This window comes from Grus americana, chromosome 6 (assembly GCF_028858705.1).
Source record: "Grus americana isolate bGruAme1 chromosome 6, bGruAme1.mat, whole genome shotgun sequence".
Lineage (NCBI taxonomy): Eukaryota > Metazoa > Chordata > Aves > Gruiformes > Gruidae > Grus > Grus americana.
The window spans coordinates 997616-1023442 of NC_072857.1; the positions used below are offsets into that span (position 1 = coordinate 997616).

Sequence of the window (25827 nt, forward strand, 5' to 3'; positions counted from 1 at the left end):
GTTCTGCACCGTACTGCTGCAGAGATGTTTTCCACTAAAAACCCACGTGGTATCTTGGTGCTGAGTTCTTGTTTATTGCAACACTGTTTAAAACAATTATTCAGCCTTAAAATTAGTCTTCAAGTTTCTGCGATATCTTGTAAATGTGTATCTTTAGAATACTGGAGTGCTAAATAGCTGTGATACATCCAAACTATGTATTTAATCAGAAAAAAACTTCAATAGATTATAAATAGATTTCAAGTTATAGTGCTCTTATGAGAAGTGTAATTACAGTTAAGAGAACCACTTCGTTCTTCTTGCGTGCTCCTGGGATCCCTTAAAACAGTCTAAGGGATAGCTTATGATAATGAAAACATAAATCTGAATTACTTCTATGTATGCTGTATGTAGCAGCTCTTGTTACAGCATACAAAAAATACCACATAATCCCATCACAAATTTTGCTTATAAATAACCTCTTATTTCCTCTAGACCTTAAAAATAAGATAGAGATGATGCAGTCTCCATCAGAGATAAAGGATGGACTTATTTTTACTTAAATCTCACCCTACTCCTAAATAAGGACCTACACATATATATTCCTGCACAAATATATAAATTTGGTTTTTTAGATTCTGCTGGGCTCTGTATGAGACAACTTGCAATTATCAACATGCGCTTTTGCCAGAAGCCTCATAAACACTACCCGAGTCCGGTGCGTTTCGAGCGTCCCTCCTACTTCTCCCCAGCACAAAAGCCCCTATTGATAACCTGATGAATAGTGTAAATGCAGTTCTAAAAAGGGAAAAGAACTACCTTTATAATCAATTTGGTGTGAAGACCTTTCTGGCTGCCAAAAGGTCAGAAACTACATCTTCAGGTAAAAGCTAACTAGAACTGTACTAGTACTGAAGTAAATTAGTATTTAAGCTATTTATTCTTTGGAGGGCTCCTCCAAGCCTGCAACGAATCTATGGCTTTTTGACCTACCCTGAATGCGTTTGACATTTTGATATTACCTAGCAGGCCCCATTACCAAGAAAGTTTTACCAAAACTTCATGTCTTGAAGGGAAGTGGAAGAGGACTGGAGAAGGAGGAATACCAGTCTCACTAAAAACACATCGTGAAACAGCATAGAAGTGTGATGCAAAGAAAAGATACTCCATCTTCTCGATATGCCAACATAACCAAGCGCATCAGAAAAGCGGTTACAACAGTACATCCTGGTACTCAAACTTCAGCTCTGAACTTCCCAGCATTTCAAATTTATACAAGTTCAGTATTAAATACTGAAGTTCTGACAGTTTGGGGACGTAACCTGCATGACGTTGAAAAGCATTGGGATATAGCAGCTTGGATAAAGCTCAAGACACGTGTGCATCAACACAAACGTTAATATTCCAGACAAGCAAAGTTTCTAGGTAGTCACTTGTCAGGTAAGCCAACTAAGCCTTCCCCATTTTGTTTCAGGTTGCCATGTGTATCTGTAGAGTCTGACGGGACAGAGACAGAGTTAAACTCTTTGCTTACAAGACCCACGGCGGGACCTGTTGCTATACAGCTGTGCTAGGGACTTATTGCTAGACTTATTTCACAAAACAAGGCAAAAAGGCTTATCCACTCTTACACTAGAACAGGAGTGAAGCTCCTTCCAAACACGGGTACGCACGAACACTTCCGACTGCAACACGTTCTATTAAATCATCATTCTATTTTGAATGAACATAGAAAGATTTGCAGAAAGCATCTTTGTTTTCTCCCACTCAGACACCGATTTTGTGTAAGTGTTATACACAAACATGCCTAAAACTAGCTGCTACAACAGATTAAATAACTCAAGCTGGAGGCATTTTTCCTCTCATGAATTTATAACCCTTTATTTAAAGGGGTTTTAACAGAAACCATGTCTTATAGCAATCCCTGGTATTTGATTATCATTACAACAAATGCTGTCTTTGCAGAGCAACCAATTTTATCGGTGATACAAAAAGTAATTGATCCAAGCCTCATCCAAGCCAGAGCAAGAACCACAACCAGCAGCCAGGTCCTCTAGACAGGTTTGAAGTTATTTGCACCCTGAAAGTGCTATAGCAAATCACTTAACATTCCCAGAATGATCACACTTTCTTGACTTATGGTACCCCAGAAGAAGCGTTCAGTCTGAGAAGTGTACAGCAAAATCACGCGCAGCTGGAAAGTTGTAGGGAATCACCCAAACACTAGAATGCTTTCACGTAACACTACACCTACTAGCCAGGAAAGCTACATGTTCTCTCCTACATCCAGTAAATGAAAAAACACAATTTCTCTACCAAACTAATGTTTCAGATGCAAGTTGAATCCTTCAAGTTGTTGTTCTTCCCTTCAGAAAGTCAATGATCTACAACAGATGTACACGACCTACAGTTTCATACTGGTGTTTCTCCCTCCTCAGAACACAGCATGATGTAATAATGAGAGCACAGAAAGGTAACGTACCATCATAGTAGACAATAGCTCCAACAAGCTCGTCTTTGCGTAGCATTGGAAAGAGCTCCAAGGCTCTTGACTTGCTGAGGACATAACTACTTTTCAGACATTGACTTCCGGCCACGATGTCGTATAGTTTTATTCCAAACCAGTAGTATGGCAACTGCCACCATCTGCAGGAAAAAGAATAATTCCCCATGAAATGAAATTAAAAGACCAAACGTAAAAGCATACGCAGAAAGTGCTACTGGGATACAGAACACATTAAGTAACTTGGCAGTGCTAGGTTAATGGTTGGACTTGATCTTAAAGGTCTTTTCCAACCTAAACGATTCTATGATTCTACGTACTGGAAAGAACAACAAGTAACAGCCTGGGAACAAGAGTTCATTCCAGCTGCAAACTCCGCTCCTCCCCGCTCTGGGGTGGCAGAAACACAGGGAACAGCGGAGGTCCAAGACGTGCTCCTAGGCAGCAGTGATAGCTCGTTGGCGCCCCAAGAGAATTTCCTGTTTCTACGGTATGGCAACACCTCACCTCCTGAGGACAATGCTTGTGTCGGGTTTGAAGACATGCTTGGAAAGAGGCACCGGGAAACTTCCCCAGGGAAATAGCTTGCTTGCCAAAAGCAAGGGTAGAGGAGAGATATTATAGCAGAGCTTACTTGTAAACAGGCAGCATTATCGGCAAAGGAGCTGACAGGTGAGGAGCAATCTCAAGCAGATTTGCACGCTCCTCAAGTGCTTCTTTCACCATCTTGTACTGAAAAATAGAAGTGTACATGTGAATCCCATGTTACTCAACTTTGTCTCCATGTGCAACATTTAATAAGAAACTATCAAAGCAAATACCTCACATAATTTTTATTGTTCTTTCAAAAACACACTGAGATTTGCTGAAAGATTCAAAAGTTAAGGAAAATGTTTCCTGAGAAAATTAAGTTTCGCTAGTTTCATTTTGGTGTCTTGACAGATCAGCTGAATAGGTTTTCATTTGAACGTAAAGCGGAATAAGCCATGTTACTCCTAACTACGAGCAGGAGGCACTTAGTGAGGGTTAGAACCCACCCCATGGTATAGCTTCTGTGCGATTCCCACAGTTAAATCCTATACTAACTCTGAATTGCAAGTGCAGAAGTGCTCTTCTCCAAATCAATCAATACGACGTCGTTCTTTGGCAAAAAAGAAGGTTGATTTCTATAGCTGGATAACTGCATGTTTTATACATTTTTTCCCTGAGAAGTCACCATTTGTGTAGCAGTATTATAACCATTAAAATATACTTCAAGTTAGAGAGGTTTCAATGAGAAGACAAATCAATTTCTCAAAACAAGAATATCAGGCTTCCACCAAAACAAGAATACATAAAAACATTTATATATGATCACTCGTTTACGGTATTTTCTTTCCCCATTCCAAAACAAACAGGACAACCACTCACCCCCCAGATTCTGATTGCAGCAGGCAGGAACCTCTCTGTATTCTGAGGTCAGTCCCGTGTCTGCCTTCCTTCCCCAAAAGATACACAGGCTACAACGTATGGCAATCAGATTGCCCATAAATGAATTTAGCAAAAGGCAGCAGCCCTGACTTCCCTAGTCTGGAAAGCTCAACTGGAGGAGACACTTTCTATGTACAGCGGCTGTGGAATACAACAGTCAAGTACTGAAAAAATAAAAAGGAGTCTTGGATATAATTGGGATAGGGGAAGTGTCTACTAGCAATTTTTGCTTAACAACCAGCATAAACAATTACCTGCTCAAAATCCAACTTCATGATGGCCTTCTGAAGATACCTCACTCCACCATGGATCAATTTAGTACTCCTGCTGCTGGTCCCTGATGAGAAATCATCTCTTTCTAGAAGGGCTGTTTTTAGTCCTGTGTTACCAGAAAACCAAATTAACTTCTTAAATTACACAATTTGTATGTAATTCATTAAAGACACTTCTCTAGGGTAGAGACAATCACAAGAAAAATTACTCTGTACATGGATAAATTTGTATTCAAAGTGTAGTGCACTGTCTATATTGTAATGAAAAATTTTAGCCTCCTTCCTAAGGGAAAAGTCAAAACAGAACTTAAACAGAAGCACATTAAAACCTGGATATTTCACAATAGAAAGGCATTACAGTACATTATAGGGGCCATGCTCCCTCAAGCAAATTATAGTTCGTATTCACGGCAGGAACAGAATATTTTCATGAATACTTTTAACTCTTTGCAGCAGAGCTCTAAACCTATCACACTAATGATTTAAACAGCAGACAACTGGCATCTTTGCTTACTTACAGCCTGCGTAAGAGGTGCCCAAAGCCAGAGGAGAGCCAGCCATGGGCATGCTCGCTGCTTGGGGAGAGCCCAGAGAACATGATGCACACAGCCATAGAATTCTGCATATACATTAAACTGTTTGATAATTGAGGCTTAATACAAAATATAGTAGCTTACCTAGGAAGCGTAGCAAAGTGAAAAAGTAAGTTCATCTACAGTTTACTATGCAGACGCTACAGTGCTCATACAGCACAGAGGCATCCTCCTTTTACACTTTTACACATTACACATGCAAAGAGCATGCACACACAAAACATTAGTTCGGAGATAGTACCAAGAATTTCAGATAAACGTTGACTCAAAGACACACATGCATGTTCCCTGACACGGGCGGGCACTGGCCGTTTGACCGGCACAGGGAGGGATAACCACCCGGCTCACGGATGGGCACGCAAATCCAGAACAAAGCACTTTATAATCAAGCGATAGAATGCTTGTTCTAACAAACACTTGGAACGGCCTGGCGCGTTGTTGCACAAGTTGTGTTCCCAGTTTCCCTGAAGGCCAGGAGAAAGCTCTCCATGGGCGGAGGCACACTGCTTCATACGGAAGTCGCTATGAAGCCACAGACCCCAACACTGTCTACACTACATCCCTTGTACAAGGGAAGTGCCGGCATCTTCTTTGTGAAGGAGACTGACACTGGGTTACGTCATGGAAGTGACGTGAAAGGAAGAGTTGCAGGAAACAGATGATTAACAGATGCCTTTTAATGATAAGATACGGGCAACAGCCTGGCCACATCCTTCGGCACATACGTACAAGCCGGCCACCACTGACTTCCAACATCCAGCATTAGTAAACCCAACCAAGATAAGCACCGTAGGACCAGTACATGGCAATCTTTCACTTAAAACATACAGGGAAGGACAAGCTGCATCACAGAAATTAGCGTAACAGACCCCCTCCATCACTGGCAGAATTTTAAAGTTAGGCAGGCAAGGCAAAAAGTCAATTAAATTCAATGACATTGCTACCAAAACCACCAGCAACAACATGGTGATGCATACCCAAGGAGAAGAGCACCACCTGCACTAGAAGTTATCCCCTGGGTCTCTTCGCCCTTTGAGGGGTGCTTTATGTTACTGGGCAGTGAACAGACATTTCAACATCTATTGGTCTCCCAAAACTTTTATGTCCTTAAAAAAATCTAATTATTACTGGTAACTTCCAAAGATCAGAGTAATTTATTTTTGTCAAATGTGACTGAAGATTAATGGATACAATCAGAAATAATTTGGTGAAGATATATCAAACACATGAAAAGCAAAATTTGTTGTTAAGCGAAGCAAACATAATAAAAGAGCAAGTTCCATGAATGAACAGCAACAATACACAATTCATTAACCAAATGCCTAGGAATATTTCACACTTCAGAAATCTACTGATATAATCAGAATATCTAGTAAAAGGATAAACATAGATTACCTATAACTTCTGTATGCTTTACAACTGCATTTTCTACCACAATCTAGCAGAGGCAGAAGTGAAAAGATCCCAAGTTATCTTTAATAATACATGGAAAAAATTAATAACCAGATTTGAGTTTGTATGTATCTACCAACGGTGCAGACCTTACTGCTCTATCTATTTCAAAATTATCACACCTTCTAGACAAGTATTTTCCAAATCAAGCTACAAAACACTCCTGGAGTCAGGTTTTGCCTCTTATTTCTGAGGTACATCTACAGGTTAAAGAATCTGAAGAACTTTATGGCTATCTACTATGTTTTACACTAATTTTTTTTTTCCATTTTAGTTCCAAAACCAGAAACAAGGTCTACAAACGCAGAAACTAAGGAAGGTTGGTTCTCTCTCTCGTTGGCTGATTGTACTGAAAATAACAACTGAGAGAATACATTCCAAGACAAGCTTTTCTCACAAAACTTTTACATAGCTTTTTGGATAAAAATATGATGTTCTGGGGGAATATAGCATTTTGATAGAACAGGAGTTGTTACTACAGCCTCTCCCGCAGAAACAGTACCCATCCATCCCCACCTCTGTGTCTGAAGATCTATTTTCATTAAACTTGTAAAATTACTTACTCTCTTTGAGAGCCGTCAGATGTGATTTAACCTGCTGGCCCTTTTCAAAGTTACTGTGTGAGGTGGGCACTGGGGTCCTGCTTTTTCAGCCCTGAACAGAGCTTCTCGTGCCCGACCGACTACACGAGCTATTGGGCAACACCTGCACATCCGCTGGGCAACACCTGACTGTCACCATACATTCTCATCCTCCTGCAGAGGATTAAACTCATTTTACCTTGAGTTCTCTGTAAGTTAAGGCTATGCATAAAGTTAACATCAATTCTGCTGCTTCGTAAACCAGTGACACAGCTAATCCCCACGGGAGGGCAATTGGAGCACAGATCCCCTATACATACCCTCCACCTGGACGGTGCTTGTACCTTCCATTGACAATCCCAACAGACTTCTCCAAACCTGCGACGTGCCAAGTAGCTACAACGCATTAGCAGCAGTCACAGACATCTCATATTATAAGAAACATGAGCTGGAGAGGCACTGTGCCTCAGCCAAAATCCATGCTTGGCCCTTTCTAAACAGTTGCTAAAAGCAGGGTGCAAGGCTTGTCTTCTCTCTGTTGCAGATACTCTCCTGCACAAAGAAGTGAGAGGTGACTACGGATAACCCACTAGGTCAGGAGCAACAGCGAGTGAGAAGCCCATCCAAGAGGATCCACGAACAGGTTGTTTAGACAGCTGCATACAAGCACCCAGACAATAAAGACTGCTGAAACAACAAAGTGCAGGGACGTCTTTTCTTCCAGTTCATTTTAGCTTCTGAGAACATAAGTTTTATAACCAGGCATTCAGAATACACCTTCTCTATCTTCAAGTACTTTTGAACAGCCAATCTGATAAATTTATTATAGACCATGTAATCCAAGAATAAGAATGCAATTAAATTTTCAAGCCTTACCTCTAGTGACTGCATCTAAAGCACAGCCACATCCCGTTGCTCCTCCACCTATAACGAGGACATCAAATTCACTTGTGGTTTGCAGTGTCAAAATTTGTTCTTCTCTTGTGGGGAAATGGTTCTTTATTGGAACGGTTACAGCCTCCGCAGCTTGAACATGCACAAAGGTACCCTACAAAGATTGAAAACAACACGAGGATCTGTATTTGTGTATACACACACGTATGTGCACACATACACACAACCAAATCACAGCATTTGCTGTAGCCATAAAGGTAAACTCAAATATTCCCCGTCCCTATACCTATATTTAATAATAATATTGTATTAAAACATTATGGAGCAACAAACAGTACTAAAACCATAAAGGGTTAGCACACACTTACTTCACCTTGCCTACTTCTGTATAATGCTGTTTCAAGTGCTACTACCTATAGTAATTATTTCTAGGAATAGTCATCTGCTATGTCAAATGCTACAGAATGCTTGGGAAGTATTTTAATAGTCAGGCTCTCAACTGTCTACCAAAAAAAAATCCACCAAAGCAAAGGACTTAAAGATGAATGTACATTTTTGTATTTTAAAATTGATTACTTGTACAGTGGCATTAATCTAAGCTCAAATTAGATGAGGTTCGTGAGACAATGTGGTTTACTATCAAATACAGTATACTAAACCACCAAAGAACCATGATTTCCATATCCTTTTTGAAAATCTTCTAAGCAAAGCAATTGATATCCTACAGCATGCTACAATACAACTTTTCTTTAAAGTGACAGAACTTAATGACATAGCAGTTTCCAGACAAGTTTAGATTTTACTGGACTGGCTTTGAGAATCCCTCCTGTCCTCTGCCCGACGTTCCACCAGCCACTGCTGCTCTCCATTTAGCGACTGTGGTGAAACAAGGCTGATGTGCTCGCTCAGGCAACTAGTATGGACCATGGTTTACATTTTAAGGTTTTAACCAGTTTCTGAAGGTTCTCTTCTATTAACATTAATTTAAACTGAATTCCGAAAACCTTTACAGTCACAGGAACCCCCAAACCCTATTACTGGCCATATACTTTATGATTTATGTTACGTGCACCATCGCTGTGCGTTCATATTCATCACACTAGTTTTAGATACAACGGGCTGTAGGCAGATATCCTAGTTATTCAGACAGTTAAATAGGGTGCAAGACCACAAAAGTCATGCTTGCTTTCTCTTTGCTTTCAGCTCTAGCTTTGCTTTTTGCTCCAGCTCTTTTCCTCCCAAATTTTCCATTCGCCATTGTGCCTCACTCTGCACAAAACTAGACAGTGAGCTGCTCTCGCCACTATTTTTTAAGACCCAAAGGACCCACAACAGAGTAATCACCTGTACATAAGACAAAGCACCTGCATTTACAATATGAGAAGGGAAGTTGAGGTACTGGCTGCTGAGCCAGAACCCCCACAGCACATCCCACTCGGCAGCAGAATCCCCACGACCTCGAGACCAGCGCTTGAGCCAGCCCTTTCAGAAATAACCAATTCAGGTGCTCTGACTTGTGTTTGATTGAGAGGAGTGCTTTTATTAGTACCTAGCACTGCCAAGGGAACCATTTTAACCACTCCTGACTTGAAATACATACGTGAAAATAAATGCCTACACTACCCAGACCAGGACAGAAGAACTAACGGACCGATTCAGAATGGATCAAAATAAATAAGCAGGAAATCAAGAATTAACATTTTCAGTTTCCTGAAAATTACGAACACTTTCAACACAAGAAAAGTCTGTTTAAACCCTACAGTCTAAGGTCTGAGCGTCATCCAGTATTTACTCCAAACGGCAGACTTAACTGATGTAGAACAGCTTGTATCCAGATCTCCTAGACAGGAAAGAGTAAACTAATAGAAATTGAGTGACAAAATACAAAATACTACTTTTTTACTATTATCTAAAACCATCTGTCTAATCTCTTTCCATCCACCGCTTACAATGTGCAAGGAAGCTCTCTCAAATATTCCTTGAATAAACTGAACTAGGCAAGTTGTTCAGTTATAGAACTAACTTTATCACTTATTGCACTGTTCAAAATTATTTGCTCATTTTTCACCAGTATTATGATTGAAATGCATTATTTCTCAGTGTTCCTATCACTACCATAAAACAAAATAAAATCTAATAACTAGTAGCCACATCTAAAGGAAGTGCATAGTCAAAAGATAATTAATCATCAAGTTCATCCTGTAATCACGGACTATTTTGCCTATACTGCAAGCAGCTCACACAAGTTACTGAGGATGGCAGCAACCACTTCCATTGCACGTGTGTTACAATTCAATCAATAAGGAAAGTTGGACTAGAGAAAGAGTGCGTCACTTGATATAAAGGATGCATATCTTCCTAGAAATGAAGTGAAAATTAAGATTTAAACTAATCAAAATTTGGTGAATTATGTCTCAGGCTATAGCATCACAGACTTTTCCCAGGCACAGTGCTTGTGGTTTCCGCTGGGGTCACCCCCAGCCCAGCCAGCGCTGGGCTCGGGCTCCCGTCCAGGCGCGTGAGCAGCTGCATTAAGCACTCGGCCAACTGTGGCCCAGGCTTACGCACCGACTGCAAATGCACGGTAACGAAAGGTCTCCTAATTAGAGGCTTTTTAAACCCACCACAGCCCTCAAACAGAGACATACACGCCACCAGCCCCAGGAGTTCAAGGAGTTCCAACACACACAGACAGCGGCGAGGCTGAGTCAAAGCGAAGCAGAGAGGTGAATCTCGATGAGCCTCCCAATTCCAGCTTCCCCTCGCTCTCACCTGTTTGCGAACCAACGTGTGGGAGCTGGTGAGGATCACCAGATGAGGTTCAAACTTTCAGCACTTCAAAGAAATTCACCTTCCACATTATTTTTCTGACTAACGAATTCTGTACATTCCCACCTGCTTTTGCCTCTCACCCCAGTCTCTCCCCAGCCTGCTCATCTCTAGCAGCGCTAAAAACTTCTACATCCCCCAAAGCATGGTAGAAACTTTTACATCCCTGAAGTATGGTAGACCGATGCGGTTCCAGAATGTGTTTTTCCAGGGAGTGATGAACACAAGAGGGGAAACCCCAAGAGGATCCAGCCGTTCCTGCCTTTGCTCCTTGCTCCGTGACCGGACACAACCCTGCTGCCCTGCGCAGCTTCGGTGCGAGCCCTCCGACCGTCCCGGCAGCGGCTCTGCGCAGTTCCCCTCCCAGAAGGGACAAGCAAGCAGCGCAGGGAAGCCGTTCCCCTTCAATACCTGAAATCTGCGAGAAGGCTGCAGCTTTCTGGGCTGCGCAGCAAGCGTTACTGGCTGGCTCCCCATACGGCCTCTGGTCTCTCCTCGGGAAGCTCTTGCATTAAGCACGCGGTTTAGTGCCGAATCATTAGGGAGCACAGGCAGACGGCTGATGCCAGCTTCCCGAAATACCACTCTGTGACTTGGAGACAACAGTGACAAGAAGGAAATGGTGAAGAACGAAACCACCCGTGGATTAGTCTTGCATGTGTTTTGGTTGATCAAGTTCAGCTACGCATGCTCATCTTTCTTAAACTTTAAAAAAGTGAAAATCCGCATCTCAAAATTAGTGTTTCCAGACATGCCTTCTCCAGCAAAACAAGTGACTATTTTCAAAGCGTACAACTTAACTTCAGGAAAATAAGAGGATACGAGAAAACCAAAATTCAGAGTTTGAGAAGTACTAGCATCGTTTGGTTCTGACCATATTTTTGTTTTTAAACACGTTATGTACAACAAATGGCTTATAGTAAACACAGACCAGAGTCCCAAGCAGATAGCCACCGCATAGCAAGAGCTGAGAGATTAGCGCTGAAATATAAGGAAAGCGATTAGCGCACGAGGAATTGATATAGATATGATTCATCTTGCTGTCAATTAAATGAGAGAGTGAAGAAAAGCTGCATACAGGGATTCCATCTGCAATAACGTGATTAGTTTGGCAGTGAACAAGTATGTTTACTGAAATAAGCAATTGCTGTTTATATCTACAATTTCTCAGGCAAGAGTTCCTTGAATGGTTTTGATTACGCTCTTAGTGAGAAGAAATTTAGTTTGGCAGTTTGAATTCAATCATGAAGTTATAAAGTGATCTAGTAATCCATAAGCAAGCATTCTTGTTAATTTGCTAATGTAAATCTCCAGGTAGGTTTGCAGAGTCAAATTCATCATCCTTATTCATTAAATAAAAAAAAAAAAGGAAGTAATTAAAAAACCCTGAAGCAGGCCTCAATGCATTATCACATTATCACACTCTATTGGATTCACCTTGATGAGCGATTCCTACTGACCAACAACGTACTTACACACCAAAAGAGAGAGGGATTGCCTGGTGGGCTTAGTTAGGAAAAGACAGCAATCCTTTACAACTCCAGAACAAAGCAGTGCTTTTTCCCTAAATGATTACAGGGCTGGGGGGGTGGGGAGAAGAAAAAAAAAAAAAAAATCACCAGTGGTCTCCAATTCAAACCTGGCACATCAAAGAATACTCACATCGCATCTAGCGCTAGCCCACGTGGCTCGATGCATTAAACTAAAGGTACAGAAAGCAAGAATGCAGCAATGCAGTCAGCATCTCCAGGAAGCAAGAGGAACCGGGACTTCCATTTCTCTATCACCACTAGCGTTACAAACGCCGGCGAAACAGCTAGCAAAGGCTGTATCACCTTTGCCATGCAGGAATCCGAATATTTGAGGCCAAATCAATCAATGATGTACATAGCCTGTGTATTTTATGTCTCAGAGGGGTGCAACCTCATCTCAGATGCAATTTTTCTTCTCAGGAGCTCGTGATTGGTAGTCAATATAGCATACATGGATTTGAGAGTTCCTGTATTGTTCAAGATGAAATTCATTTCCAGTGGTAGCACCGAAAAAAATGAAGAGTCTCTGCACACTTCTGCTTTACTCAAAAACAGTTCAAGAGGGACCAGTTTCTTTAGACCTCTGCACTACTTGCTGTGAGGAGTTCCCCAACTGTCTCCTTTTCTCTGCAGAAGGGTTTTTCTTGTTAATCTAACCAAAAGCCTCCTTGTCAGACAACGCATTTGCCCTCAACAGCCTAAGCCGGGAAGGCTGCACTGAAAGCCTGACCAGCTTCCTGACGGGTAACAGTTACTCAGTATGAAAGAACCAGTCCTGTGCATTTACTGAAAGAGGTTTTGCTTAAATTAGTGTCATTCCTACTTATTCTCTTACACACAGCATTAGGGCAACCCATCTGGCTAACGCAGTAAACATCCCAGTGATCAGGTTACTGCAAAAGACACAGAAGCGCAATTGTCTATCAGCTTGTAAGTGAAATTCAACAACTCTGTTATGTCACCACAGGTCCCCATCCTCCCTTTGCTCAGCAGGAACTCTGTGATGTCGAACCCCCAATTTCCTAAACTGCCTGTATGCCTGCACATGCCTTACCATGATATACAGTCTCAGGTGATAGTGCCTCAATTGCTGTTGCAGAAACGTGCTCCAAAATGTCAGCACACGTGTGTGTGTATAGAAAAATACGTTGAGATAAAAATCTCAGAAACCAGGACAGATCTGAATCAAGGAGTGGTTCATTCCCAAGGTGTAAACACTTCACGGCTGTTTGCACGCAGACAAGGTTAACCGTGCTAACTGTGCCATCCTCCTCACAGCCAGGCTTGGACTCTCAAACCTAGCAAGGGCAATTTAAATTTCAACGTCGGAAATTGCCAATCCACATCACTTTTAATAGACAAGCTGCTCACTAGTATGCTTGACTAACAAATCTAAACTACCTCCCACCCAAGGGCCAGAACTTTACCCCCTTCAGCTTCTCCCCCAGAATTACCTGGGACAGCCAAGTTTCAGAGAAACATGGAACACCAGCTGAGAGAACATGGAAAACAAAGACAGACAGATCAACTAGGCTGCGTGCTCAGGATTATCAGCCAGCCGGGGTCTTTATTCTGTAACCGGGTGCCCCTAATTCCAGGAGGCTAGCCACAGCACGGACTTCCAGTCTCTGAGTGAAGCAATACAAACATGGGTAAAAAACTTGAGCGTTTCATTTCTGTCTTATTATGTGATGGATTCTGTTCTTGAAATAACAACAGATTTCCTACAATGTGTAGCCAATTAGTGCACATCTTGGGGCGATATCCTTCCCTGGCAAAGGAAGACAAGATCTTTGCCCTAGCACATATTTGATTGGCAGGCATTATTAAAAAGAGGACACTTAGGCTGGGGGACATGCCCACAGCTTAGATATGTCAACACGACAAATGGACTGTCCTCCTTCGTGTCAATCCCTCCAGTTATGTTCCACCTGCTGCCCTATATTAGGTGTTTAAGGCAGCAGCTTTAAGGGACATCACGTGGGAAATGTGCAAGTTAGCACAACATGAAAACAACATGCTGTTCACTTGACAGATCCATTTGCTTACACATATGCTGGAAACTTGCAGATCCTTTGTAGGCTCATGCTACACAATAGGTTTAAAAATTAAGGGACACGTGGTTATTTCATTTTGACACCATGATCACCTTCTGTAAAACTCTGGGTTTTAATCTATCTCTGGAAATTCATAGTGGCCATCCAATGACCATCCATTCCCAGAAAAATGGGGATTCCCTGAATTCTGGTATACTGTACATACAACAAGTGAGCTATCCTGATCACTTTTCCCTTCCAACTCCTTCTCTTATTTAACAGTCCTAAATTTTGAAGCTGCCATTTCTGACAGTAATGAAGCCAGATTGTAAAATCCTGTGATAAAGACTCCAGAGAGAGTTAGAAACAGTATCACCAGCTAGGTGCAAGACAGGCAGCCCAATGGGAAGCTCACTTTAAATGCTGGGTTATATTTTCTGCAACATTTTTTTCTGAAGCCATAAGGATCCTATCCACTTTCCAGCTAGGTTCCCCAGAAATGACTCATCTCGTTTGCTTTACCAAGACCTCAGCTGCTACTCCTCCTCCTCATAGAAACAGCCAGAAGATCCAGATTATCATTTATTCAGATGAAATACACACCTTCCTGGAGCTAAGTGAAGACTGTCTCCCATCACCCACTGTTTTACCTTCAACTAGACCATTAAGATCCACTTCTGTTCCTATTTTCAGTTTGCCCAATTTGAATGGCAACTTATAGTAAATGTGTGGTAACTAAAGCAGTTCACGGAGTAACAGCTTGTCTAGATAACGAGCTGACTGACTACATTTCTAAGGTGAGAAGCAGAAAAGACGACGTGAAAGGAGCACCTGCTCACCTAGCTGCTCAGACTGATACCATCTCAAAGGGAGGAGGTGGTGGTTCCTGGGGCATGAGCTGTTTCCAAACTCAGACTGATGCAGGTCAGGCCACAGCTCTGACTACATCTACTTCAACCATTGTATGGAACACTGATTGCAAGTATTTTTGGCCAAATGTGAGGTGCCAGCCTCACAGCCCACAGTTAACACAAGATCAGAAGACATTTTCCCTTGTACACATCTACTAAGCCCAGATGCAGCTATTTTATACAACTCTAAAGCACAGCACAACTGCATTAAAATAATGGGCACTTAGGTGCTTTAAGACAAAGAGCGGTTGTCGATCCATGCCAGCTTTGCCTAAAACCAGTCCATAATTCGTGTTCCTTTTACAGATTTCTCCTTGGCTTCTGCATCGAGAAGCATGTTAAAGAGCACAGCCACTCCGACTCTACTGGGAGGAGCAGATATGCCAATGAGATCCATTTCCTACAACAGCAAGAATCAATCCACAAAGTGACACTGGAATCTACTGCATCTCTTTCTGCTACCACTACTTTATTTTACAGTAAGTCTCCAACATCACCCTTCACTGCTTGGGGAATTTATTCCATCCATGTGCCTTGGTTGCCTGGAAGACAGCACTGAACTGTGCCTCGAGCTTACCGGAGTCTACATCGTGCCCACCTGGATAGAGGCCAATGCCCACCAGAAGCAACGGGAGCCTCACCATTGCCTTCTTTGGCACAGATCCTATCCTCCAACAGTTCTCAGCTTTTTGAGCTGAAGGAGAGCTGCCACCGTGACCGATTTGAAGCTGAGATTTTCAGAGGTAGTGCTACTGGTTTCACTTCAATCTTCTAAGTTTGAAAATATTGTCCAAACTCTGCTTAGTCTTATACTTCAATCAGTACTTTTCCACTCCTGCCACTAAGTAAAATCCCTCGTAGTACACAAAGGTCATTTTTTAAACATGAAAAATTATTTACAAGAATCACACTTCCCCACTGGTTGAAGACCTACAGTAGTGAAACATCGTTTAATGCCATCCTCCAGATTAGCACCTACCAAATCAAGCTGAGAGGCTCTTGGCATTCCTTCCCAAACAAAACTATTCGTATAAGCCTAACATACGCTCAAACAGATTTTAAGTTTCATATTTTATCAGAAATCATAATTAATACTTACGTGTTTGTTTCTATACTGAGAAAATTGAGAGAGGCCAAAAACTGTTGCTATGGCACCTCCTCCAATGAGAGCAGTTCCTTTCACTGCCTTCTGAAATGCCATTTTTTACTGTAAGAAAAGAAGATAAAAATTAATAGGCAGTTTTACCATGTTAGAATCTAGGCTACACAGATTAGACCATTTGTAGAAGCTAATGACAATGGTGTGACACGTTGAAACTTAGGGTAGCAATATATTAATTAGCGATTTTCATTGCAATATTAATAATTTCTAAACAAAGTCTAGACAGAGGCAAGCCAGAGTGCTCTGGTATTTGCTGTGAAAGCCGAACGACAAAAGAGTATTTAGATACACAAGTAGATATGTACGCATTCCCCCCATTTAAACTCTAAGTACTTGTCTATGTGACGAGTGCTCACAATACTGTGGCAAAAGCAGAAGAACACCCTGTCGTCAGCCAGATGGCCACCAAATCCTTATCACAACAGAACAGCTGATCTGCTTGACAAGATCACCTTTAGCTACCCTCCCGTCCCATCAAACTACTTCGACAAGCCCATTTGCCTAACAGCACTCCATCCTGCCTTCCAGCCAGGAATTGCAATCCCTGTATTCACCGTGTACCAGCAAAGCTTGTCCTACCCGGGAATGGCGGAGAAGCGATGCACTGATAGTCAGGAAGCAGGTCCTTCAATGAGAAGCAGCAGCAGAGACAGCCGACAAGATTAAGTGGCTTGAAATAAGCTCAGAACTTTATCATCTAGCTACAGAGGGTTTAAAACTAGCCCTATGTGGGTCAGGCAAATTCTTAAAAGACCCAGTGTTCGGATACTGAATGAAAAATTTGCATAGAACTGACCTGAATCTTAAGCAGGCACAACCTAATCCATCTTCCCAGGACCGCGGCAGCTCGTCGCATTCCAAACAACGTACATCAAGTTTGAAGGACTGCCGTCAGCGCTCCAAGCCCTCCAGTTACGAAGACACCTTTGTCCAAGGCCCAGATTCACCCAGCAGTCTCCACACAAGAGATTTAGCCTTTAGTTAAGGCTTAAAGCAGATGACGTGCACAGCCCCAGGCCAACGCCGGAACTCCAGCAGGCGCAGGAGCAGCCCTAGCCAAGAGCGGCAGCCCCCTCCCCAGGTGCCTCACCACAGCCTGGCTGGGGGGCGGCTCAGCCCTTGCCCTGGCGAGACCCCTGGGCTGTCCCCGCTGCCGTGGCACAGCTCCGGCATGGCACCGGGCCTCACCGTGCGCCTGCCGATGCAGAGGTGGGCAGCTCTCCCTCGTGGCTGCTGCCCATCTTGCGCCAGACACGCCGGGCCGGGTACAAACCATTGCTTTTGGCAGTGCACAGCTTTCTTGTAAAGATTTCCAGCAGACTACTTACAGCCGAAGAGTTATTTCTTTGGCATTATAAATACACTCAAACATGAAACACTGTATGTTACTATACAACTGTACACATTTCATCTTTTATCTCGTATTAGTTCTTCCAGCTACCGTAATTGTTCTTTTTTTCTTAAAAAATACACTAAACCTGTCTAAGACACAAGCCAAACAAGGAAACTTCATTTTTAAGATGATATAGATCTTAACGTCATTCCCTGTGCAGTCTGCTTGCAGCACACCCAGCGTGGGGGGAATTCCACACACAATTACCGTATGCAAACATTTGCTGTACAGATGTTGTACGTACATACTACATGCAAGTGAATATTGTACAGAAGGTCAAGAATTGCAGCTTCCCACAAGTTCTTCTGACGAGCAGCATGCATGCTCTTGAAGATTCCCACCATAACAACCTTGCTTGGTATGTATGTAGAGTATCACATTTTCCATTGACTTCATACTTCAGTCTCAAAAAAGACCAACTTCCTCTTTCCTTTATACCATGACACGGAGGAGTAAAAGGGAAAGGTGACAGACAAATGACCCATAGCAAGGGAAGTTTCTCAAAGGAAAGTTACTGCAGAGGCTTGGCCTCAAAAGCTACAGCACCTCCACGGAAACAGGGAGCCAGCATGGAGTCAGAGGCAAGCAGCCATGCCAGCACCGGTCCAGAGCTACAGAAGCAGTGCACCTCGGCGGGGTGCTAGCTATCCCAGGCTGCCACAGACGTCCCTGCACCCCGCTTACCATCCCCCTTGGCAGCCGGCCACTGGCCAGCAGCACTGCAGGCAGGCTACCCCGGCAAGCAGACAGCGAGCACCAAGCAGAGGAGGGCTGCCCATGGGGCACCCACTGGAGCCACGCGTGGGACAGCCACGCGCGCTGGGACGCAGGCCTGTCACCTGCGGAGTCCCTCTCCCCTCGGTCTGGCACAAGTCTTACACGACAGGATTTGAGCGATCTGAGAAACGCCCTGTCACAGGAGCGGAGGTGCCTCAGGATCAGACCCTACCCTGTAGGCTTATCCCCCCCGCCAAATTAAAAAGTAAAACCTAACCATCAGCTAAACCCTACCACCTCGAATCTGTCCAGACAGCCTTTGGTAGTATCACTTCTACGTACCTGAAAATGCCTACGGATACTCATGAAGTCATAGCACAATATGGAATTCAGTACTGCACAAGAATTAAAATGTGCAGCTGGAAAACTTGCACTGCCATCGCTGCACTCATCATCTCCCGCAAAATAAAAGAACTGAGACAATCAACATCAGTTCCCATACCATCTATAGCCGCACAAAGCATATGGTGATGGCGAATACATACACATCATCCAAGCACTCTGTGTACTACACACTTCTACCATAAGGTTTCGTCAAGTTGCTAGAATAACAACTCGTCTTTCAGATTGCAAACTGGTGGCGGTCCTGAAGTAGTTTCACATACCTTACGCATCAGCAAAGGAGTCACTTCAAATAAGAGGATGAAACCCTTGCAAGTGCCTGTTCTGGGAACACAATATGCTCTAGAATCCAAGGGAGTTTAAAAAGAACAAATTAGCATCTTCCAACAAGCCGGCTTATGCGTCTGCAGAGATACTGGCTTTCAAGAAAACAAACGGAAGCGTATTTGTTCAATGTTTTACCCGGTTCAGTACGAAAAGGTTAACTGCCGAAGCACAAATCTCTACTTATCCTGGTTCCACTAAACTCTTCAAAAGTTCATTAACTATGAGCAAAGCTACTGAGAGCCCAGCTCAGGCTCCAGAGCAGCCCAACAGGCTCCCGGCCAAGTGCCGCACACCCACACCTTCCACCGCACAACCCTCCGGCCGAGGTCAAACCAGGCCTGCGGAGGGGCAGCTGCAGAACCGGGGCAGCCGAAGCACAGCCGGCACCGACCCTCGCTTCCCGGCCCCCTCAGCCTTTGCTGCAACACCGCTTTGAAGTCCAGGTACGTACCTACCAGAGTTAACCCACTACAGTCTCACTGAGGAGGACTGACTGCGAGCAGCGCAAGGTAGACACGCCACTGACTAAAAGCCCCAGTGATCATTGCCTGCACCGGTACTTTAAAAATGCAGTACAGCTTTGCAAGTCATGTATTTTTGTTCTTAAACCAGGAAATCATGATCTTGGGACTGTATGTTCTACTGGGCCTTTTTAACATCCATTTTATCAATACTTCTAAAAAATAAAAAACCCCACAAGTTTTTAAAACTGAAGAAATAATGTAGCTGTTTGACCTTTACATCTTTAGTTATGGGTTAAGAAACCCTTACTGCATCACGCAAAATCTAAAGTTTCCTTGTGAATCACACTAGCAATATCATTGCATAAATTCCCCCAAAGATGCATAGTAGATTTCTAAGTTGTTTGTACGACAATGCTGCACAAACTTCTGAAAGTAATCAGGAAAAGTAAACTCAACACTCGCCACAACTCTGAGTTACATAGATAGCCTATTTTTCAGTAGTTTGAAGTATCTAGTCTTCTGATAACTTTTTTGTTAGAAAAGCCCTCCAACAGAATATGCTCATGTACTGAATAAAAGCTGTACTGGGCCAGTGCTGGGAAATAAGATAATGACTAATATTACCCCTGCTTGTCATGTTCGGAGAGCTGCATCTCCTGCGCTCCCGTCCGTCAACGGGCTCTGCAAACAGCACGCACGGACCCAAGGCCTCCGCTCCCCGTGCCATCTCCCCCAGCGGTACCAGCAGCCTGCCACACTAACACACCTTTCACAACCCCCAGCCCACCGTCCTACTTGCACATGCTGACAGGCAACGTTTCGTTAGGGGTGCCGTAGGTTCTCCTTCATTAACTAGAACACTAGTTCTTCCAGATAAAAGAATTTGTTTAAACAAACAACCAAAACAAAAGCCCCCATGCCCCCACAATGCTTACTTTGATCCCGAAAGCTTTGAAGCATCTGTCACCAGCTCTAACACAGTACTACGGGAGGCAAGCAAACAGCTTTTATTTTACAGTTTCCTATGCAAAATCTCTACTAGGAACCCAACAAACTCCACTGCCAATTGCATGCAATAAATCTTCATCCATACGTATAAATAAAGGACAGTATAAAAGTCAGTCTTCAGAAGTTGTGATTATCAAAATCAAATGAAAGTTCAACTGAAAACTGGTTTCTTGAAAACTGTGGATGAGAGACACTATTCTAAAGATTTTGTATTTGGCATAGTCTTTTTGCATACTAACCTTTTCCACCTTCAAATTTCCACCAGGGAAACTTTTTACCCTACAGAATCCCGTGCAAGCAACACAGCAGACGCGGGAGTCTGCGGAGCTCCACCGGCACCTGCAAGTGCTGACGCCCAACCATGGGCAGCCCGATCTGCCAGAGCTGCTGCCAGCCCTTCCAGCACCTCCCAGAGCTGGCCTCCTCACACAAGCCATGCACAAACCCATGCTGATAACGGGGGGGAAAGATCTGAGCGTACCTATATACAGCACAGAACTGGCTTCCAAATCAGCACAGGCAGTAGGCTCGAAGGAGGACCAGGCTGGACAGCCCAGTGGCACTCCCCTGTTGTCCAGTTTCATACCTTACCATACAAACGTGGTTGCCCGCACACAACTTGATCGGACTGCCCCATAGCTTCCTCCCACAAACGAGCACCGTTTTCTCACCGCACGTATAACAACACACAGAGAGCTGTGACAAGCCTTTCTACTAACACAACCTGCTTACGGCAACTCCGCTGACACCAACAGTGAGCTCAGTGTGCTCCCACAGCGGGCACCAAGGTACAGGCACACAGGGAACAGGGTCAGGATCATTCCTGCAGCAGGACCTTACACCAGTCTCACTGTGGATACAGCTGTCCCAACCGCACTAACGTGACATTAGATATGCCACAGAGAACGATTTTACCACTTTCCTTATGCAAGATAACATATTTAACATAAAGAAGCCGGCAGGCTCAGTGCCCTCTATACAGGAGGGCTTTCCAGCCTCAGCCATCGGCTGTCAGCAAGGGGCTACCCTCTGCTTGCCCGACAGCCGGGTACGTGTGCCATTAGCTCTACTCAGAGCTCAGAGCCAGATTATATGCAATTCTCTGGAGAAAGGAACGCTCCCAGGAGACCAGCTGCTCAAATTGCCACATAAATCTTGCTCGCCATCGGTAAGAGAAGCTTATTCAGGGACAGAAAGGAAAATATGGCTTAACATAAGCCACTCCAACACAAAGCTAGACAGACATTCAAACCCACAGACAGTGCTTTTACACCTAGAACATCTCCATTTTATCCCAGGAACCCGCAAGCCCATATTTGCGAGGTATGAGCAGATGTATTTGGATTAGGCTGAATCGAGCTCGGGGCATTAGCAGGTACCTCAGGCAGGCAGAGCCCCAGCCAGCCAGCCAGCCAGCGCAGACACAAACTATACGTGCCAGGCTGCTGTGTGCCATGCTCTTGCCCAGACTCTTCCGTGGGCTCTGCTAGGGCATACCGCATTTTCTCCCTGCCCAAACGCTCTGGCTTCTTTCTGACAGCAACGGCATTGCGTGTGGGAAATGGCAGGCAACAAGGCCTCCTCTAGGCAGGAGGATGGTGTAAACATTGCCTCAGTGTATACACAACCAAAGAGAAATTAGAGGCTCTCTAAACATACACTTGTGGGGTTTTTCTTCAAGCTCTGTCCCAGAGCAGCTGCTAAAGACGGCTGTCAGCACCAAGCAGGATAAACCAGAGTGCAGAAGATGAAAGGGGAAAGAATGCAGTCCACATAGTTACACAAAGGGTGCTCAGAGTGCTGTGTACATGAAGAGCCTACACTTAAAACCCCCTGATCTTTTGCAAGTAAGTAATAAAACTTGACTCTCTTCCAAGCTGAGATCAATAGCTTGTGATGGAAACTGAATTTTATTTCAATGAAAATTATAATAGCAAACAGCACGAGAAGCGATGCAGCCAGACATACATCATCTTTCCACAACACAAATATTTTGAGTCACCTCTAAAAAATGACTCAAACAGTATACAGTGCTTTAATGCTGTAAGTGCCATCTGACACTGTAAATCCACATGTTAAGCCTTACCCTTAGGTTCGATATTGGTCATAAATGGCACCCTTTGGACCCACGCCCTTGATTCCAGGGTGGGCTGAAGTCCCGACAGGCTCTGAAACAAGGGAGCCCTGGACTGGCATGGGAGCGGCGTGCCACGAGGAGCATTGCGTACAGTGTGACCTGTCCAAAGAGTTAAATAACCCACGAGAACACTTCGCAGTGAACCCGCTGAGTATCAGTAAGGATTCACAGGGACATTAGCTCAAACTTCTAGTTATTAAAGGATTCCCGATAAGAAGAAATAGGCTTTAAACTTGAAAGGAAACACAAAGCAGAGGGGGTGGGGGGGAAGAGCTAGTTACATGACATGGAAACTACACAAAACATTTATCAGGACAAGCTCATGCTTTCAGTTTCCAAAAGTTAAAAAAGATAATACAAACTGTCATCACAGTGGGAACCACCCCCTCCTGCAGTGCATTTCTTAACCAGCGATCCAGAGTCACACTTACTTTGATGCAAAGAAGCGTGCAGCAGGCACCTCCATAGGGAGCTCCAGAGTCCAGGCTGGTGACTGGCAACATCCCCAGGTGAACCTCATGAGCTAACAGACCCGAGACCTCCTGCATCACGGGCTAGGGCTCTGCTTCCTCAATTAATACACTTCATAGAATCCCAGATTCGTTTGGGTTGGAAGGGACCTCACAGCCCACCCAGTGCCACCCCTGCCACGGGCAGGGACACCCTCCACCAGCCCAGCTTGCCCAAAGCCCCATCCAACCTGGCCTTCAACACTGCCAGGGAGCCAGGGGCAGCCACAGCTTCTCTGGACACCCTGTGCCAGGGCCTCAGCACCCTCACAGGGAAGGATTTCTGCCTCACATCCCATCTCCATCTCCCCTCCTGCAGCTTCAGGCCATTCCCCTTGTCCTGTCACTCCCTGCCCTTGTCACCAGCCCCTCTCCAGCTTTCCTGCAGCCCCTTCAGGGACTGGAAGGGGCTCTAAGGTCTCCCTGGAGCCTTCTCGTCTCCAGGCTGAACAACCCCAACTCTCTCAGCCTGTCTCCACAGCAGAGGTGCTCCAGCCCTCAGATCATCTTCGTGGCCCTCCTTCCTCCAGTTCTTAAAGGCAGGATTCTTCTGCTTCCCTTTCACCCCCCCATTTCAAAACCAGAAAGCATACAAAGCACAACTTACATCCTGTCTTTTAAAGAAGTTATTTCAACACCCATCTTCAGTGGATGCTTCTGAATAGCGTGCCCCACGCGACAAACATCTGCAGCTCGCAGTTCTCATTAGCCTGATATGAATCGTAGGAATGACTTGCCTTCCTTATTTCCCGTAATGCCCAGCCCAGGTAGCTGTAAGACTGTTGGCTGGATCTTATTTTGAGTTGTGTAACCCACTCCCACCTGAGGAGGGCAGGTGGCTGGAAATACAGGGCTGCAATAACCAGCACCACTGTACTCAACCACTTTCTAATTGTTAAGATACTGGGCTGGATCTAAGCAGCACACAGCCAAAGTAGGGGGAAAGAATGAGAGGAATGAAGGAAGAGGAAGGGAAGAGGAATGGTGGAAAATTCAGATGCAGAGTTGCGAGTTAGAGATCAAAGAAAGATGACTACTTTAGCAAAAGTGAAGAGACAGATGGATACAAACTGTGGAGCTTAGCAATAGGAGTGTGTAACGCCCTGTATGTGCCATCAGACATGGTGTATGAGACGCAAAACCTGTTAAATTAGGAGAAGAAATCCAATCTGTTATGTTGTATATCTGAGTGCTTTATGAGGCCATTACCATGGAATCTGGGTGCTTTACATTCCATTTTAAACGAACACATCTAATAAAGTGAGTCACTCAATGGAAGACTTAAAAATAGAAAACTTATAATCATCACCACTACAGTTTGCATAACTTGCCATTGGCACAGTAGCATTGTCTAATTCAATCGTTCTCATTCCTTCCAAAAGCTTCTCAGGTAAGTTTTGGATGACGAGAGCCCCAGACCGATATCCCTCCAGACTGAGCTGAGACTCTTGTGCCGTCTCTGGCGAAGTTGCTATCCTCAGCTCCCTCGAATTCAGCTGTTGATTCCTCTCACAGGACTGCTTGAAGGTGGCCACTGATGGCACACAGAACAGCAGTTAAACCGGCCACAGTTTGGATTCCTCCTACAGGTAACTTAAGCATGTAAAGCTGTACTATTCTGAGAGCGCATTACTGGCAGTGTATGCATGTGCCAATGCAGGAAGTAGCCAAATAACAAGAAAAAGGGGATGTAACCAGAAAACAATCCTATTAGCACCCCCTTAACAAGGCCATCTACCAGCTTTCCTAAAGCTTTTCTTGTTTGCTTTTTAAAAAGACTGAAGTGGTTAATACTACATTACAGAGGACATCAGACCATGCTAACCAAAGTAAGCATCTCAGAAGCTTAAACCAACGAAAGCTGAAGCTGCTTCCCCTGCAGCACTCCTAACAGTCCTCAAGCATCTCTCAGCTGATACGGGTCTAATCTCCTGGGCTGCCCTGCACTACTTGCTACCCAACCAGCAATGACAGCAAACAAGAGAACAAAGCAGCACACTTTGAAGGGCAACCCAAGCTTGTTATCTACCTCACCAGCACAAGCCTGGGCTGCTGACTCACGCACTCGTGACTTCCACATGTAATTACTGTAAGCCATATCTATAATGGAGCTACACACCAAGAAAGAGTTCCAGTGGGTAGAAAACATGGCTGAAACACCACGGCTGAGTCCATCCTCCAGATCCCCTCCTAAAGCCTCTGATGGTTACTTTGGGTTCTTAAACACAAGTTACGGCACTTTTAATTAAAAGTTATTATACAAGAACTACCTCACCAACCAAGCACAGAAACATAAACCCACAACACCTAGACAGCTGACAGGGTTACAAGTCCCTTTAAGCCACAGACTACACCACAGATTTGTAAGCTCCTGCACACAGACCTTAAATCCCAAAAACCCCACGGGCCACCCTGCACTAATAAGTGGAAGCAAAGCAGCGGTTTACCATATGGGGAAAATCCTTCCCACACTCCAGTACAGGCAACTAGCTCAGCTATCATGCCCAAAAGTAGTTGCAACACTTGTCACGCACAAAAAAGAAAGGAAAACCAAAGCAAAGAAACAGGCATACTATCCTCACCCCTTCTCTTGGTCCCCACTGCTTCAAACTGCTTCATTTGCTTTTTGTACTCAGGTACCGAGATCTTCCCACTC

At 44.1% G+C, this 25827-nt stretch overlaps 1 protein-coding gene across 2 annotated transcripts in view; it reads right to left on the bottom strand.

Moving 5' to 3' along the window:
- Positions 1–25827, bottom strand: part of GPD2 (glycerol-3-phosphate dehydrogenase 2) — a 58649-nt gene that overhangs the window by 28204 nt on the left and 4618 nt on the right. Inside the window, exons 1-6 of one of the 2 annotated variants that reach the window (XM_054829729.1) lie at positions 16794–16812; positions 16152–16259; positions 7727–7898; positions 4207–4331; positions 3117–3214; positions 2462–2625 (exon numbers count right to left, since the gene is read on the bottom strand). In XM_054829729.1, coding sequence (XP_054685704.1) covers positions 2462–2625; positions 3117–3214; positions 4207–4331; positions 7727–7898; positions 16152–16253 — 661 coding nt within the window. In that variant the 5' untranslated portion in view covers positions 16254–16259; positions 16794–16812. Of the gene's footprint in view, positions 1–2461; positions 2626–3116; positions 3215–4206; positions 4332–7726; positions 7899–16151; positions 16260–16793; positions 16813–25827 lie in introns of those variants that run through there. The other variant, XM_054829728.1, reaches the window with a different exon arrangement.